This window comes from Bombus impatiens, unplaced genomic scaffold, assembly GCF_000188095.3.
Source record: "Bombus impatiens unplaced genomic scaffold, BIMP_2.2 scf_0113, whole genome shotgun sequence".
NCBI classification, from domain to species: domain Eukaryota; kingdom Metazoa; phylum Arthropoda; class Insecta; order Hymenoptera; family Apidae; genus Bombus; species Bombus impatiens.
In genome coordinates this window covers 330,056-348,364 of record NT_176532.1, presented here as the reverse complement: position 1 = coordinate 348,364, position 18,309 = coordinate 330,056, and the positions used below count along the sequence as shown (strand labels likewise).

Here is an 18,309-nt window from a genome sequence, read left to right as displayed (position 1 = left end):
ACCTCTACGGGCCAATTGTCCCGAGGAATCTCAAAGCCCTTTTTTCCGGGGGGATTGCAGCTTCTCCGCGTCTGCCGTAAAAAGTAAATTGTCCTACGCGTGAACCGTATCGCTCGCATAGGAGGACGGTTTATTTATCGCGGATTTCGCACAGTTCCGGACTCCGAGGTTCGCTTTTATGCACCATGGAACAAAGCTCTAGCTGGGAGCTGGAACGAAAGCTCGGCCGAGGTACAGGGAAACAAAGAGGAGAAGAGAGGAGAAAGAGAGGGAAAGAGAGGGATCGTATTTTGCTCTCTGGACGTGGACGCGCGCCTGGTTCCAAGTTTCACCCTCTCGCGGTGCATTCGAACACGCTTCAGGGACAGAAAAGAAAGGGAGAGAGACAAAAAAAGAAATTTCTTCGTCTCTGCACGCTGTTTACCCAGATTTATGATCGCCGGCTCCGTCACAGATGAAATTTCCATGCCGATGGAAGCCCGACCAATATTTCATATCGAGATCTCCCTGTCTCTGCCTACAGTCGGCCGCGTAACATATTTTCCAGTCCTTACGAGCAAATGAACGAGCTCCATCTATCATATTTACAACGAGCCCTCGAACCAATGCCGGGAGACGATCTGTCTGAAAACCGTTCCGCGCCGCTTCCGAGCTGCATTTGTTATATCAATTTGGTTACGCTCTACACTCTATGGTATCGTGAATTTTTCACCATGGGATGTTTCCCTTTGCTTCGTACTTCGACACATTCCACAAGACATAATATTTATCGAAAAGATTTTTGGTAATTTTGGACAATAATCCGTACATTTTTTTCTACCCGAAGTACCATTTCCTATAAAACTGTATAAGAAACAATTTTCACGGAGCTCTAAATACATTGTACAACATTGCACACGTGTAATTAATGTCACCATGTTCGAGTGAGTACCAGATGAAACCTAAAACTTCCATTTTATTTTTTCTAACTCCTAATTTATTCCTCGACCGGCCACTATTCCTTATCTTTGTATCAAAATCCATAAATCTGAGACTCGAAAGGAAAACGTTTGGCTCTATGAATCCTGCCATATACGCGCAACAAACAAATAACAAAAATCGTACGGTCCATCCGACGCTATGAAACGCCTGGCAATCTTTCTACTCGCTCTTCCACGCTGTTTCGATCAAGTCCGCGACTATTTTCGATACAATCGTTCAGCAGAGCAAAGGCGCGATTCGAACGCCTCCGTTTCGCAACCCTTTCACGGTGGTCCGAACGAAACCTATCGATCATATTTACTGTGCGACAGAAACGTAATCTGCTTGTCGACAAGAATCGGCCGAGCGAAGCCGAATCGAGGAGCCAGGAAAGAGGGAGAGACGAGCATACGAAGGGACGACACGAAGAGAGAAAGAGAGAGATGATGGCGCCAGGGGACCACGACCAGGGTACTCTCTCCCCTCGACTTTTTCCCCTGCTTCGTCACATTACGTCTCGCCTCGACGAGACACGTCCCAGTCACGTAACCTTAAATTGGTCAATTATTTGGCAATCGTCGTGTCCCAACCGCCGACGTTCGCAATCCAAAGAGGCACCGCGACTATCCGTGCCAGACAATCGCGGTGTCTTCCTCGATAAAGGCCATCACGTTATCCAGAAATATTCAACGTTGCTTCCTGGATTGACTAAGAAACGACGAGGGCTTGGAAGGATGAGAAGCTAGCGTCGACTGTTGATTCGAGGAATTCAGAAGGCGGAAGCAGGATGAGAGACGTCTAGAGCAAATCGAATCGCACGTGAGATGTTTATTGAAGTTATCGAACTGACAGGGTGTATCTCGCTTAACGCGTTCGCGACAAGTTTTACGAGCTGCTGCTTGATCCGCGATGAAATTTTTCCGGGAATCGGCGTGAATTTTTCATTTCGGTGTTGATAAACTTCGACGATATACGAGAAATATGAAACGTAAATTTTGTAATTTTATTGTAGTTGGTATTTTGCTTTCTAAAGAATTGGACGTAAGCTGTTAGACGTTGAATCTCAATACAAAATATTCCTACGATCATAATCAAAGAAACAGAATGTGATCAGCCTCGAGGCATTAAAAAAATACGCTACTCTTTTTCGCGTGCGAAATTTTCCATAGATCGTGCATTTATTTAAATTTATGTTAATTCGTTTCGATTTCCGATAAATGCATAAATACCCGCCATTTACTAATCGTCTACCTCAATACTAAAATTAAGGGATTTACAAAATCTAGCGTCAATCGTATCGCGTTACATCGAATTAAAAAATATGCACTACCTGCTTCGTAACGATGGTATATTTTTTAATAAAAAGAGTTTAGGAACAGCCGTCGTTGCATTAAATTATCTCAAAAGAAACTCGAAAACACCGAGACGTCGCGTCGGCTGAATTCTGACTTTGCACGAGTCAAAGGCTAAGGAAAAATCCCTTTGTAGACGAAATCCAAAGCGTACCAACACGGGGGTATTACGTAAAAATCTCGATTCCGCTGGCAGGAACGACCGCGTAACGGCGAAATAGCGGGAGAAAGGAAGGAAGAAAAAGGAGGAAAACAGGGAAAAAAGGAAACGCCAGCGCGCCCATGTGTTTCCAATTGCGCCACCCTCTGCGCGATTCTCGCACCCCGCCCACGTATGACATACGATTCGCTACTTTTTTGCTCGCGGGCTTGTTTCTTGCGAGAGCGCCACGGCGCTCTTTAATCACCCTTTTCCACCCTCCGCGCCGCCGGGGCTTGCAAACATAAAAATGGCACGCCGCGATTTGCCGCCGGATAAAATGCCGCGCCGCGCGCGGAACCGTCGAGGACTTTCGAGAAAATCCTTCTCGTCAGCTTTTCGTTGTTGCATACACCTTTTACGAGCTATTTTTCCAGGTGTCGTTGTAAACCCTGGTCGAGGATCTGACTGTACGGCGAATGGCTAATTGGATAAGTGGAACTCATAGAGAGGTGGCAGAAGTACGTAATAAACTGGCAAGACAAGAATTTACGATCTAGTTTTTTATGGGGTGCTAAAGAACGACGAAGAGAACAACGATTGGACGTTGACAGGATTAGAACAGTTGAGCGCTCTTTATCGAAACTTCTTTTTGTAATTGAATTAAATTGGAGGAAGAATTTTAATAGAATTTTAGCTTACGTCAATAGAAACGATCATTCGTGGCCAGACAAGCGTATTTTACGCGTTATTCCATAGGAACAAATATTCGTTAATTGACCAATATAAAACACATTATGTCAGTGTCTACACATGAGCTTTTCGAATAGGAATTACAATTTATCGTTTGTTATAAAAAGACATTTATTCGTTGGACAGATCGAGTGACGTGTACATCGACTTATTCCGTATTAGTCGTAATAATCTACTGAAACTTTATATCTCGTATACTGTTCTATTAAACAACGAATATTTCTTTTCTCCGTTTAAAACGATATTTTGGTCGTACCGATGCATATGGCTTGGCAGAGCCAAGGACTGTAACGTTACATTCTATGCCGAGTGCCATGCTCGAGCCAAAATATGATAGCTGCTGGCATAAAGGAATAGTCTCGTTTATTTCTCTTTCACGAAACTGAGCAATTCTTTCTTCTCTCTACGTTCTAACTTGTTCTCCGATATACGCACCAAATTACTCTAACTTTATCACCGAAGTTCCAAACTTCAGGATTTTCTTAAAATTGCTTCAAATTACCAGCGTTCACTGACCGTATGACGAACGAATAAATATTACGAATTATTCGTTTTATAACGTTTGATCTCGCGTCGTCCAGATCTTGTTTCCTCTATGTTTCAATCTCCTGTAAACTCTGCTCGTGCTTCTGATTTCGCGTTGTCGAACAAACGGAGCGTACACCGTGTATACGCAGATAATAAAATCGCGAAAGCGTGACAATTTTCCGCGCACTCGTAAAAAGTGTATTAAAACCAGCGAATCGAAAGTTCGCGTTCTCTCGGGGAAAGCAATATTCACAGGGAGAAAAGTTTCTTAAGCAATCGGAACAACCGAGTTTCGCAACTTCTTAAGGACTGTGTAATTTCCGGCCTAGAAGACGGATAGCCCATTCCTCTGCCTACAACTCACGCGGAGCTCGAATGCAGGGCAATTTAAAAATCATAATCCTACGCTTTATGCGAAAGGGGGATGGGGTTGGAAGTTTCAAGAATTACTATGCAATTTCTTATGCAACTGTACGTTTGAAATACACAGTCTATCTGAAAAATGACGATGGAGATGTATTAATCGAAACTCTGATTATATTTGAGAAAATTGTTCGTCACGTTCAAGAAGTTTCGCATCGCTGAGCGTGTCTTTCTATAGGAATTTATATCTTTATAACCGGGGCTAGAAAGAAATGGAACACGTCGAGAAACTTGTTCCACTGTCTAAATATTATAATAAGTATTCTACCTTTGGACATTTTGTATATTTTTGCGTATTTAAATTTTCTATAAATAGCTAAAACTTCGCGGCCTATCGATTCTGATTAACAGTAAATTCTGGTCTCCCCACAGGGTAATTTGGCTTTGTCGTTATACCAACAATTATCTACCCCTTGCTCTTGACACCAATCTTCACGCATCTTACCCTATAAATCTCCAGCGAAACAATTACTTCGATTATCTCTCCCTGGCGACTTTGAAACGTAACCAGTGTTCGAGGCAAGCGAACACGGAAAGGGTTTCCCTCTGCTACCCCACAAAGAGGGAACAAGCAACGATAAGCGAACGCCAACCGTGTTGTACACTGTACAGACTGAGCATAGCGAGCCAACGCGTTTGAATGAAAAAGAGCGTTGTCGTCAGGGAACACGGAATCCGTTGCGTTCGCTCGTGCCACGCTATTTTAGGCTAATTAACCGTGTCATTAATCAACCCGAGGAGAAACGAACTTGACATCGAAAGAAAGCGACCTACGATAACGGATTTCTTCGAGTGTCGCTACACTGCCGGTGTATCTAATCTTTCAATTAACCATAATCACGGGCTAAAAGAAATAGATGAAATAGGGAGGTTTGACGGTTCTCTTGGAATTAAAATTGTAGCTGTAAAAAGATCCGGACGGTCGAAATTAATTCTTGGAAACAATGTCGTTTTTGCGTGCCGTTTAGGCTGCTATGATTTCGGTAAAGCAGTTATAGTTATGAAACGATTCGTTGTTGATGGCAGAAGGTACAATACGGCCACAGAACCACGTATCGAATTATCGAAATTATTACGCAGGGAGCAAGGGAATATTACGACTTTGCATCGATATCTTTTCATGACAGTGAAAGATTTCTATTTGCTTCTTTCTACTTGGCTCGATTACGTAAAAGGTAACTTGATTTCTTCGAATAACATTAAGACGATTCTACCATTGGCGTTCCTTCTAAACACGAGAATTCTGGGAAAAACCAAGACGTAAAAAGAGTTTGCAAGAAGTCATCATCTGGAACGTATAAATAGCGAAATGAAATATCGAACGGTCTCGGAACGAACTGGAGAACAAATATGGGTGGCGGCGTACGGACAAAAATCCGTGACTTTTCGTCGGGGAAGCGTGCTTTTTACCGTCATTAATTCCGGGATATCGCTGGCGTCACGACAAGGGTGACTTTCTCCCTTTGCACGAAAAGAGATTATAGGTCGTCTTCTCGGCGGACGAGTTGGTTAAAAAAAAAAAAAGAAAAAAGAGGAAAGACACCCACCAGGCTGCTGTACGTTTTTTTAAGGCTTACTCGACGGTCCAGAGAATCACGGAACAGGGAACCCTTTCGTAAATGAGAACTTGCATCGGAGAACTGGGCTGAACCAAACTTTCGACGAATCCCTGCAACGTATATGAAACGAAAGTAGGTCCATTCGACGAAGGAGGAGACTTTGAAAATGACCACGATCGAAATTACTAGAAAATAAAGTTGAATCTTCTAACAAAGACAAATAGAACGAGGAAATAACGACTGAAATCAATTTCATATTCGTTGGAACGCATCGTTCTTAAGAAATTCACGTCTACAAGTACAGATGGGTGAAGTGTAAGACTAGTACCAAAAAGTTCAAGATAGAAACTATACAAATACACGTTGCAAATATTTTTCTATGTACACAACCGGCTAAAAATTTGGAATCATTTTCTCAAACGTATCCACATCGAACGAAGACTGATCACTTGGGTTGACAACTAAGTGATTGCATGGTATTGAATGGTAATGATTATCATTCCCACCTAGTGACAAAATCCGCAATCACCTAGTTGTCAACCCAATAATTCACCTTTAATTTCTTCAACGGTATTTTATTAATTCTCCCAAGAAATTCGGAGAAATTGTCCTTTCTCTATATATTGGGTGGCAAATTTAACAGGAATTACCGACATTACCACCTAATGACAAAATCCGCGATCACTTAGTTGTCAACCCAATAATTCACCTTTAATTTCTTCAATGGTATTTTATTAATTCTCCCAAGAAATTCGAACAAATTGTCTTTTCTCTATGTATTGGGTGGCAAACTTAACAGGAATTACCGACATTACCACCTAATGACAAAATCCGCGATCACTTAGCCGTCAACCCAATAGATCGATAGTCTTCGTTCGTTGTAGATAGATTCGATGAGAAAATGATTCCAAATTCTTAGCCGGTTGTGTACATGGAAAAATATTTGCAACACGTATTTGTTTCGTGTAGTTTCTATCTTGAACTTTTTGGCACTGGTCTTACATTTCATTCATTTTGCAATTACCATCCAATGACGAAATTCGCAATCGCTTAATAGCCAAGCCAATATACATTCAACGGATGTTCTATTTGTTTCCTAAGGAAATAAAATTCCAATCTAATTTATTCTAAAATTCCACAGAATAGATAACGCGACTCCAAGCTTCTAGCCAGAGCTGTACTTTAAAATCATTCAAATTTCGAAAAATACTGCGCTGCATCTACGTATCGAATTCACAAGATTTCAATGAAAAATTACAAACTGCCCGTTTCGGCACTCCGATCGTCCTGCTATTCACAATACGCTATTGGTTCGAAGCTTGCACACGCATCACAGCAAAATATGGAACTGATCGAAAGGCAGGAATGGAAACCGGCGTAGCGTTCTCAATCTCCTCCAGTTTGTCGCTCGGAATACTCTATCGACGAGGGTTCCCCATAAAAGGGTGTACGCTGCCTCTCGGCCAAAGTCACGGCGAAACGATGTCGGGTCGCGGTGTTTTCTTAGGAAATAAGGTAACACGAGAAAGATCAACAAGTCGAGTAACGTTTCTTACCTTCACGATGACTCTTTCTGGAAAGAAAAGCAACGAAGACGCAGGATCGCGTAGTTCTCTTGGGCGTCGTGGAACGAGAAAGGACGACACGCAACGCGCAATTATTCCACGGATATCGAAGTTAGATACGTAAGTGAATAGAAAAGAACTACAATACAACGCAACGCGGATCGTTGGCGAAGGTCAAGTCACGCCTCGATGGTACGCGCCGGAAGAAGAGAGTTTCCATGAAGTCATCCGGCTCCAGACACGACAGATATTTGCAAGGTCGAAAGTAATTAAAAGTGAATCGAGCTACGAGCCATTGCGGAGAGAGTCGAGCCACGGGAACGTGGATACTTGCGAACGAGCGCAATTAAAGCGTTACGAGATGAAGGCATTCCCTTATATACCGGGTGTATCAACCGAATTAACTCCTTTACGAGGAGGAAATTTGTACGTAAAGTTGAGTATAAACGCCTTTGGTTCAGTTGCGGATAAAATTCACTGAACGACCTAAATGTGCTGAAAGATACGTAGGAGTTGTAAGTGGATACACAACGGAGAATAACGTTGAAGGCAGCGATTAAGTATGCGAGACATTAACTATAAAGCGTAAATATAATAAAAATATTACGTACATCAAGTATGAAGAAAATAGAGACAGTCGACTTGGTTACCATTTGGTAAACCGATATTACCAGATATGAAACTGGAAATAACTTCAAGTTACTTGGGAAGTAACTCCTGTTCTTTTAAAGTCAAAGAACCGTCGAGAGAATCTGAGCTTCGCTTGAAACTTGGAAGAATAAGTGTACTTTAAGTGAAAATAGCAGTTTCGCGTTAGCGAAGCTACGATACTACTTGCTTGAGAAGTACTTGAATTTCAATTTACTTGGATGCAAACATACAACTTGATTAATCTGAACGAAGTTGTATAAACAGCACAGAAAATCATTTTCATTTATCAACTGCGATACAAAAAAAAAAGAAAGGAAAAAAAATAGAAAGATATTTTTTAAGTTAAAATTGTAACGACTTTGAAACATTCCAAATCCCAACAGCGTTATAAATCAGGAATAAAGTCCTGGAAGCTACTGTAATATCACGGACACCTATGGCGATCAACCTGTTCCACGCGATGCCTCCTATTTCCATCTAACAGGATCGAAGAACCGACCAGCGTAAACCTTGCACGCAACACACGCGCGTCAGAGCATACGCGCGTTACGCCACGCGTTCGTAAATCGTAATGCAACCTCAACGAAAAAAAAACGGCATAACCCGTCCGTGTAATCGCTTTGACCGCATACCGGCACCGGCCGACTGTCGTCTAAAACGCTGAAAAAGTCCCGTAATTGCGGCAATGAGCGTTTAACCCGTTTTTCGATGCCGTGACGTTGCAAGGCCATCGATACGTAACAATCTAGTTCTACGAAACAATAACGTCTCCGCATTGACATTTTCCTACGGCTCGAGAACAACGAGAAAAGATGGGAGACAATCGCGATACCGTTAACGCGTTCCGTGTGTATACGCCGCACGCTCAACTTTCCATTCAAATCATTTGGAATTTTGGCAGAGTAAATGTTCAACCGTGTGTTTGTTGAAACAATTCCATAAAAATTAAATTTATTGCCTTGACGTTTAACACATCTTAAACGATACAGCCTTTTCTTTATAATCGTGTTATTTGAAGTACAAAAAACAATTGTAAGGCATAGGCAAAACTATTAATCGTAGCAACGTGATTGAACGAAAGAGTAACCAAACATCGGTCTGGCACGGAACGTGTTAAACGTCGCGGGGAAATTCTTTGGTTGATCGAAGTGGCGTCACGCTAGCGTAAAATTGTACGCCGCTTGCGCGGCGCGTAATCGAAGATATCGTGCTCGCGTTGGAACTCGAACGTGGTGGCTACCTGAAGAAACCGCACGTACCAGGATAAACACACAACGATCTCCAGTGACGAGTAAAAATTTATTTTTTATCGATCCGATCATCCTTCAAGGTTTCCGTTACGCAAATATTGTATCGGCCAGTATAAAACGAGCAGCGGAGTAGTGCGCAGAATTTCCAGCGAGAAAACAGGTAACAGGAAACGGAGGGCTTCCGCGAACTTGAGGCAATGGAAAAATAAATTCCAACTTTCGATCGAGTCAACAGTAGAACCGGTGGTCCTGGTGCTTTCTCAAATACGTCGGTTTCGCTAATAGCTTTCGACGAACTGGACATAGCGTGTATGTAGCTGATTCTAAACGGAATCACCGATCGATTTGGAAACAGAAGTCCGAGCACGATCCACGGTTTAAGAACCGATGAGATTTCCCCGGCTACAAATTATTCTGGCCGCGAAGCACTGCGAGAGGCCTCAGGGAGAAGAAGTTAACAGTTCGGGGAAACTAGATTTCACCGAGCGAACATAATCGAGTTGAATTTTTAACCGGCTACTGTTGCCGCCGTCGTAGTCGGTTCCTGAAAGACGACCGAACTAATCGAATTAAAAACGCTCATGAATTTTAATACTTCCGCCACGATGAAATGAGTACAGAGTCGAATCCAATTCGTTTTCCCGGCTCGATCGCCGACGAGTCAGCTGAATTTTCGATTGCTTGTGCAACTGTTCGATTCCAATACCGTGTCTAGTCTTTTTTTTGTTCGTAGTTCTTGGTATCTCTTAGATATAAGCTCATAGAAACTACATACCGATCCATAAATTAAGAAGTAAAAAGGGACGAGGATATTGCAAAATATTTTTATAACGTTCACTTTGCGATTTACGATTATTCCTGTGCATTTATGGAACTATGCCAGTTACGTTTCAGAAAGTCGAACAGTAATAATTTAGCCAGATGACGGAACACGAATTTAGCGATATGTAATCGTGACGGTTGTAAATTTCAGTAAAATTAATCGACCGCGTACTTTTATATTTGTTTGTTGCGTCATAACAGCTGACGTCTTCCTTCTTCTTTTAGACGATATGCGTACACACGAACCGTTAAGAAGTCGCGAAGCCACGTTCCATCGATTCTGCAAGTTGAAAAATACAAAAATACGATCGTTGCTTTTTGAATTTACCTTAGAATTTACTGTTATTTGTGTCGTATCTTACGACGAACGAACCTACGGAAGTAAATAAATCGTTTCCTCGAAACTGGATGTGGATCGTGTACCTATGCAATGAAACGAAGGAATTATCGTAAAGTAGAGCTCCGAGAGACTCACATATTCAAATACAGATACGTTATCCATGAAACAAAGTTTAAAATGCGCGATCGAGTAACGAGAAATTGAAAAATTAACGTACAGCGGCATAAATGAGTTTGAATGTTGAGAGGCTCGTCGTGTTAGCGGTTGTAATTGTAAGAAATAGAACAGTAGATTGGCTTCCATCGAGTTCGACTCTCCTTGAAAATGCGTCTGTTTGCTCATTTTATCTCTCCACGCGTAAGATGTCTGAGGAAGTATAACGTGACACGCTTATGCAATCTCCTCGCACAAGGCAGACCAAGTATTTCGAACAAAAGTGAACTTCCAACTAATTCCACGATCTCGCTTAAAACGTGCCATAACGAAATCAGAAGCGTAAAAACCCGGAAAACAAAAATTACCCGTGATGTCATTATTAGGAAGCGTAATCTCCTAAACAATCGCTGTCGTCACTCGGACCATTAGTCTCCCCCAACAAACCTACAACACGTTGTGCCCAGTTGCTTCTAGCCAACCAAACAAATTCATCACCAAACTGTGTCAATACAATAAACTTCGTCCGTAAAAGGTTCGAGAACAGGGCGATAAGACCTTAGGGAAGGAAAACTTTGGTGGAAGAAGGGACGAAAAGAAAAAGGAAGAAAAAGAGCAAGAAGAGCAACCCGTGGAGAGTCCGATTGTAGGTCAGTCGATGTCCTACTTTCTCCTCTTTCCGTGTTACTTGGACGCACACGAGTCTACACGAACGAGAGAGATCCTTCGCTCTCTTATCTGTTGTTTAAGAATATATTTACCAAAGAATATATCGCGGTAGAAAGCGCAAAAAAGTCCAAAGACCATTGATCGATCGATGAACGCGAAGCGGAGCGGTATCAGGTGAAAGGACGCAAAGGGCGCAATCGCCGTACTCTGTCAAACGGACGAGCGATCCTATGGTGAAAATTTACCGGTGGCTGGGGAACGGAAATAGCCGCGAGACTTGGTGGATCCGGCGCGCAAAGGGATCGCGCGTTGCGCGCGGAAAGAAATACGCTCGATGCAAATTCACCGGTTTCCCTGGTCGCAACATAATTACCCCGCGGAATGGGTCGGGTTAAATCTGGCCGCGACGAGGGACGTAGAGGGGAAGGAGAGAGAAAGAGAGAGATGCGAAAAAGGCCGACTACAAAGCGATAATGCCGGAAACGAGCGGAGATGCAAATGAGAGTCGCTGTTACTCGTGGACACAGACGAGACCATCCGTTGGATAGCTCGCAGGTGTACGCTGTAATCGATTCTCGCGATCGAAACGAGCGAAACGGAGAAGCGAAGCTTTGCCGAGGGATTAGCACGATTATCCGAATAATTAGCCTGGAGTTGGTGGGATGGCGCACAGCAAATAAAGCTTCGCCCTGGCCGATTCGAATTCCATCGGTGTATATTTGCTCGCATAGCTGGCGCGCGTTACGAGTGAGCACCGCCGATTGTTCCCTGTGAAACGAGCAAAAATTCGCTACGCAGGGAGAGATCAAAACGAGCCGCGGAACGCGTTCTACTGGTAACGTCGGTTCGACAAGCTGGTCGTTGATTAATTTCGCGAGAAATCGCATGTTCCGCATGATCGAACCTCGAATGATTAACAACGGTGGCTCCGGGGTCTTTGATTCTAGGGGGATCTCAAGAATCGAGTATCCAAAGATTTGCACGATGCTTTTATATAGTGTCAAACCGAATAGAAAACATAGTGTATCTTCTCGTAATAAAGTATACTGTAATTTTCCCTAATTTTCGTCGTTCTAACTGTAACCTTTCGTTTAAGAAATACACTCCTCCGATATACACTCCTCTTTGTATGTACGTATCAGGATATTTTTGGTTCCATACAACACGTAACGCTTGATCTAAATTATCCAGGAAACGATCGATTAATTGCGATGTTCTAATCGTGCAAGATTGCAATGCGATATATGTAAAAGGACGGGATAAACATAAAGCGCAATGACTCACCGAGCACCTTGCAGAATGCGCCGTGCAGGGAGTCACCGGCGAGCTGAATGATGGCCATGAGGAGATCACCGAGCATCAGGCAGGTGACATGATAAGTCTGGCAACGCCAGTGCAGAACGTGATGAGAGGCTGGCAGCAACCAACCGGCGGCCAACGTGGCTGCCAGGAATACCGCGCTAATGATGAAGCCCACAGGGTACAAGGTGAATCTGATGTCGGCTGCCTGCATTATGGGCCTGAAAGTTTACCAAGAAAAGCATTCGTTTTTTATTCTCTGCGTGCCTCTTTATGAATCTGTTTCAATTTCTTCCGATATCGCGAAATTAGAATCTCGTTGATCCTCGAACAACGCGAGTCTGATCTACGTGACCGCAATTATGCGCGGATCTTTCCTCGAAACATTTCGAGACTGTTAGAAGTTAAATTTTCGGTCAACGGTGAATTATCTTATTGTTAAAAATTCGCGTAATTAGTCGTTGATTCAAAGCTTCGGTCTATTGCAGGGGCTATTGCGTCTTTTTCACGCGATATACAGGATCGAGTGATTTTATTGCGTTACGTTGCAACAGACACTGTTTGCCATTACAAGCACCGATCGCTTCTGTGACACTCTGTCGACAGTTTCGATTCCAGGAACATCCTGTTCGTTCCACGAAACGCGCATTCGTGTCTCGATACTCGAATTTCGACGCAAATCGACGCTCCATTCTCTCCAGCCTCGCCAGTGAAAGTCTCGCCGGTGAAATCGTTTCTCCGAGTTTCGTGAGGGTATCTCGGGCTTAGTCACGTCGTTCATCGCTTCTCTGTTGGAGAACCGTGTCTCCGACAGCGGACAGGAAAAAAAGCATATGGCTGTTTTCTAACTAATCAGCGCGTGTAGTCATGCACCACGAACGTTCACGCTCATTATGCGTGGCATATGTACGATGCGTAGCGCTTTCTACGCATAGGTATTCGCTTTCTTTCGTCGGTCCCTGTCCTAAGACAGGGTTTTTTCTACGGATAATCACGATCATTGTGTAAATAAACATCGACCACCTTCTATTCGAAATAAAACGTTACGCAGAGGCCGGGTTTTGCTTGTGAAAGAGCTGCCCTCCGCGCGACCACATGTAAACGGTCCCGTTAATTGAGTTTCGAGCGTTGTTTTGCAAATTGCACGCGACAAGCGTACGCGTCCACACGTTTTCCGAGTGCAATTTCCGAGACTCTTGTGTCGAGCGTTCTATTACCGTCATTTTCGAATAGAAAGTTCAACGATACAATTTGGACGATGTAACTATTATAAAAAGAATTGATAACGTGAAACTTGATAAAAAAAAAAGTCCTTTTCGACCATCGATCATGATGAATTCAAGCTACGACGTGTAAGATGTTTCACGTTACATATACGTATATTTTTCTATCGTAAAAAATTACACGAATACGTCAAGTTCGTGTTTCATATAGCAACGAAATATGGAATCTGAAATTCATCTTGTCATCGATACGAGCCATCGTTTCAAGTAGCACGATACACCTCGTACGGAAATGTGTTCACGGATGATGCGGCGCATCGCGATCGCACGAATGTGACCTAGAAATTCTTGGTGAGAGAAGTGAAAGTGAAGGAACCGACTTTTTCCCGTGTTGTCGAAGCGGAGAGAAGCGGCCAGCACCGAACCTCGACCATCGAGGATGCAATTAAGCCGTACGATAAATCCAGATCGAGACAGCCGATACTCGACCGGACAAAAAGTCGATTCGTGCTTCGAACCTCCAAGTAGGACGCGCTTTGATCCAGCTTGCCCTCTTGAAAAGCGTGAATCGACCGATTGTCGATCGATTAAAAATAAATGACAAGAACGAGTGAAAAAGCGTCGAGCCCGTGCTTTACGGCTGCGAGTCGCATGATCTATACGTTTCTGATAATATTCACCGATTTCACTGGAAACCTGCATTTTCGTTCGCTTTTATTTGGCTGAAGAAATTCAGAGACAGTCGCGTTACAGTCGCGGTTTCGTTCATTACTTTAATTTTGTTTAACGAAGAAACGCGGTCCGTCGAGTAGAACGCTCGTTGCGCTCGTTTGAGGAGGCACGCGAAGAAACGACGCTAACGAGAGGAAATCCTAATGCCAGTAGTCCGAGAAACGAGTGGAAAAATAGTAAAAGATCGGTGCGTATGGTTACGTAAGCAGGATGTCTGAAGTTTCCAACGTTGCAGGGCAGCGAATTTTTTTTTTATAGCGGACTATTTCTTCCCGTTTTAGAGCTCGGTATATGGCTCGTAACAACGTATAAAGATATATGGGATATTTAAGGTTATATTCGTTTTTTCAATTCTTATCAGGTATGTATCAAAAATCGGAACAGTTAGGATTTCTCTTTCACATAGTAGTAGAGAAAAAAAAGAAACATAATTTAACTTGTAACTTGCAAAATGTCACTAACAATATCAGTTCAATTATGCAAAAGGATTTAGATCAGGAAACATAATTAAAAAAAAAAAAATATATAACAGAAGCCTCCAGATAACAACTTCCTTTCTTCCTTAATTTTACGTTTAATTTATATATCAAACTCACCTTTGCGATCCGTGCTCGGAACACGCGAAGACCTTGGACACGTGGTTCAGTTCCTTGATCCTCTCAACACAAAACTGACCAGTGGGTAACGTGACGCCGCCGATTTCAAAGCCGCCATCTGGCAACAACAGGGCATCCTTAGCGTCGCCCAAAATCGTAAGATTATCGGAACGACGACAAGATGGAAAGCCAGGCACGATTTCAGCAGCGGCAGAGGCATTTGGCAGCAAAGGCGTCGGATTCGCGGCTTCCTCCGAAAGAACGCACGTTTGTCTGCAATGGAAATTTTCAATGAACTTCGCTTTGTTTCGAAAGCATCGATGTTGATAAATTAACGTTAGATATATAATGGAAGAAACGAAAGACTGGATACGTTGGTGATGTAAGATTAATGGTGTTGTAGAAACGTTTAAGTAAGATGAAATTGAGGTGAAAGGATTAGGTAGCGATTGTATACAAGTTGGATATTAAAGAGCGATGATTCAGAAATACTATATACCTATATTCTGCGTTTTTATCGAGTGAAGGATTGAGCAAGAAAAAGCGAGTAACGTTGGATTGCAAATTGTTTTGAAACGGCATATTTCTCATTCGCGTAAAATCTGTCTTTTATCCAGGACAGTTGATCCTTCGACGGTGTGATAAATTGAAAAATTATTCGCCATGATTATTTAGGAAATAATTGTTCTTTTACGTTCAACATTTCTACGTTGCGTTTCTTGAATTCTTGATGTTAGATACTTAAGATGTATAAGACTTTCACTATCAAGTTTAAGAGATTCACCTCGAGAACCAATAAACCACCGATAACGCTGAGTCTCGAGGGAACCTCAGTTCATAGAACTAATATTTAGGGTTTTCGAAGACATCTTACACTAAGTAAGTTCGACGTGGACGAATAGAAGCAAAGCGACAGAGAAAACCACAACCGCTAGCACGAGTGGATAAAGAAGAGAAAGAAAAATGCATATATCGTTCGTATCGCAAGAATTTATCTAGGAAACGCGCCGGCTGGCCACATAGAATTCTAACAAAGTCCACGGAACGCCCAAGCTTGAACGATTGAAAGCGCGATTAAAACGAAACCCGGCATTTTTTGTTTACTCGAGCGTCACGCTTGCATCGCAAACACCGCATTTCCGAGGGAAGCCTCGCGCAACTTTTCGAACATTTATTCTTTTTTTTTTCCGGAGGGACCGCGTCAAACGACAACTGGCGCCTCTCAATAAAAATACACCGGCATGGGTAAACCAATAAATTTCGTGTAACCGACCGAACGATTACAGTTATTCGCGAAGCTAGCCGGCGTTCCTCTCGACTCCGAGCTTGCCACTAGAATACAAATCACCGGGATATTTGTCTGCGAGGAATATCGATCGTCTCTAACTTGTCTAAATTATGCGGTTCGTTTGTATATTAAGCCGCATAAAATTTAATTTACCTTCTTGTTTTTCCGTTCGGTGCATGTATATACGAACTCTATCAGTGGCTTTATGTGGCTGTAAATATATGTACATAAATATTAACTCTGTTCGCAGCAGTATTTGTTCGCGCGTTTAATTATTTGATAGAAATTTCCGACAAAAACATCACGAGTTTATCAAACAGCCAAACGTATTTTATACCGACAAACTATTTAAACAGACACTAGCTACAAAAGAGTTTCTAAAACGAGTTTCCTTGTACCTTTAACCTCTTACAGACTAATGGTATATCACGTATCAAAGTGACGTTTAGAAAGCCTGTTGTAGACTGCCAATGAGACATATGGAAATATAAAATTCCATGTTAGATGGAACTACTTATGCTATTTCAGAAATTGCGGTAAACTATAATGTTCCGTTAAAAGGATTTAATTACATATTTACTGTTTCTAGACAAAACGCAATAAACGCAAATAAAAAACCCAATGCGAGTATATCATAAAATATCACAGTTCGAAACGTTAATAGCTAAAACCGTAAAAGTTTATGTCAACATGTTATGAATCGATACTTGGAAATATCGTTTTTCTCCGTAGTTGTGCAGCGTACCTATTTGTAAACAGAACGCTAATATCACTGGATCATCCAATTATCCTCGACGTGTCTTATTACCTTTGTTATCAAAGCAATAGCTATGGCGCGAATCAAAGGAACGTCAACAAAACCTAACGCAACGCCTCAAGACACCCAAATTCCAAAACTTACTCTTCTTCGTAGAAAGTCGCGTTTTCTCCGCAGCATTTTCTAATACGTGGTCTCATTGTGGCGGCCGCGTGGTTTCCTTCCGTTTTATTCTTCATGCAAACTAGAAGAGCGTTCGAATCGGCGCAATACTCGCTCGGCTCGTATCTTTCGTTCGTGTGAATGTTGATGAGCGCGCGGCCATCGTCCATGAGCACGAACGGATTGGTGATTCGGTAGGGTACGTAGATCAACGCAGAATTCTGATCGCAAACGGGCCTCCTTCTCTCGACGATGTCCCATTCCATAGGCGGTTTCTCCAACATATTTGCCTCGGTAGGCGAATAGATAATGGGTTTCCATTCGTTTTTGGTCGGTCTGCAACGAGTCCTCGTGTCTGTTTCGTTGTCAGATTCTTTCACCAGTTCCTCGTTGTGTCGACAACACTTGAAAATGGTCAATCTCGGTTTCATAGGCACGTTCACGGGTTCGCACAACACCGGGATTGCGATGGTCCAGAGAATCGTAAGGTAATAAATCGCCTTCATAGCGAAAATCATTCGTAAAAAGTAAAACGACGAACAGACGGGTAGAGTCGAAGAATAAAATCAGACGAACATTACACGGAAGTTTCAGTCGTTCGACAGTCGTTTCGTAAGCTCGATGTTTGGAGAATTGCACAAGTCACCGTTGTCAAAGTTTCGCGAATATATCAAACATCCGATGGGATTTACGAAATTCACTCACTCTTCGCCAAGAATATTCGACCGCATATTCGGCGTAGAATACACGAGAGTTCGAAGTCGTTTGTTTGGATCGCGCGACTATCGTGTTTATAAACAGCGTACACCAAATGTTCGATGTTCACTAAACGATCAATTTATTCGGTAAGATGGGAGGGAAAGGCAAGCGTGTTTTTGCGTCCTTTCGATGGCGATACGCCTACTGAATTTAATAACGTGGACGAAAATAAGCGCGAAATACTCGGAGTAAGAGAAGTTTTGGCGCGTCTCTGTAGGCAGTCGGGTTCGAAATCGGACGTGACTCGCTCGCTCGAAGGTATCGGAGTTACTGAAGCGGGCCGACCACGCGGCTCAGTCTCGAGCCACCGGCGGCAGCGTGGCCTGTGG

The 18,309-nt window shown here is 42.8% G+C and overlaps 1 protein-coding gene across 2 annotated transcripts in view; it reads right to left on the bottom strand.

The window, feature by feature from the left end:
- Positions 1–18,255, bottom strand: part of LOC100745242 (probable G-protein coupled receptor Mth-like 1) — a 158,747-nt gene extending 140,492 nt beyond the window's left edge. For both annotated transcript variants that reach the window (XR_004460958.1, XM_003486392.4), the window contains exons 1-3: positions 17,204–18,255; positions 15,015–15,287; positions 12,449–12,684 (exon numbers count right to left, since the gene is read on the bottom strand). Coding sequence is in view for 1 of the 2 variants with exons in the window: in XM_003486392.4 (XP_003486440.1) it covers positions 12,449–12,684; positions 15,015–15,287; positions 17,204–17,739 (1,045 nt within the window). In the remaining variant the exon portion in view is untranslated. The remainder of the gene's footprint in view (positions 1–12,448; positions 12,685–15,014; positions 15,288–17,203) is intronic.
- Between the last annotated feature and the right edge of the window lie 54 nt (positions 18,256–18,309).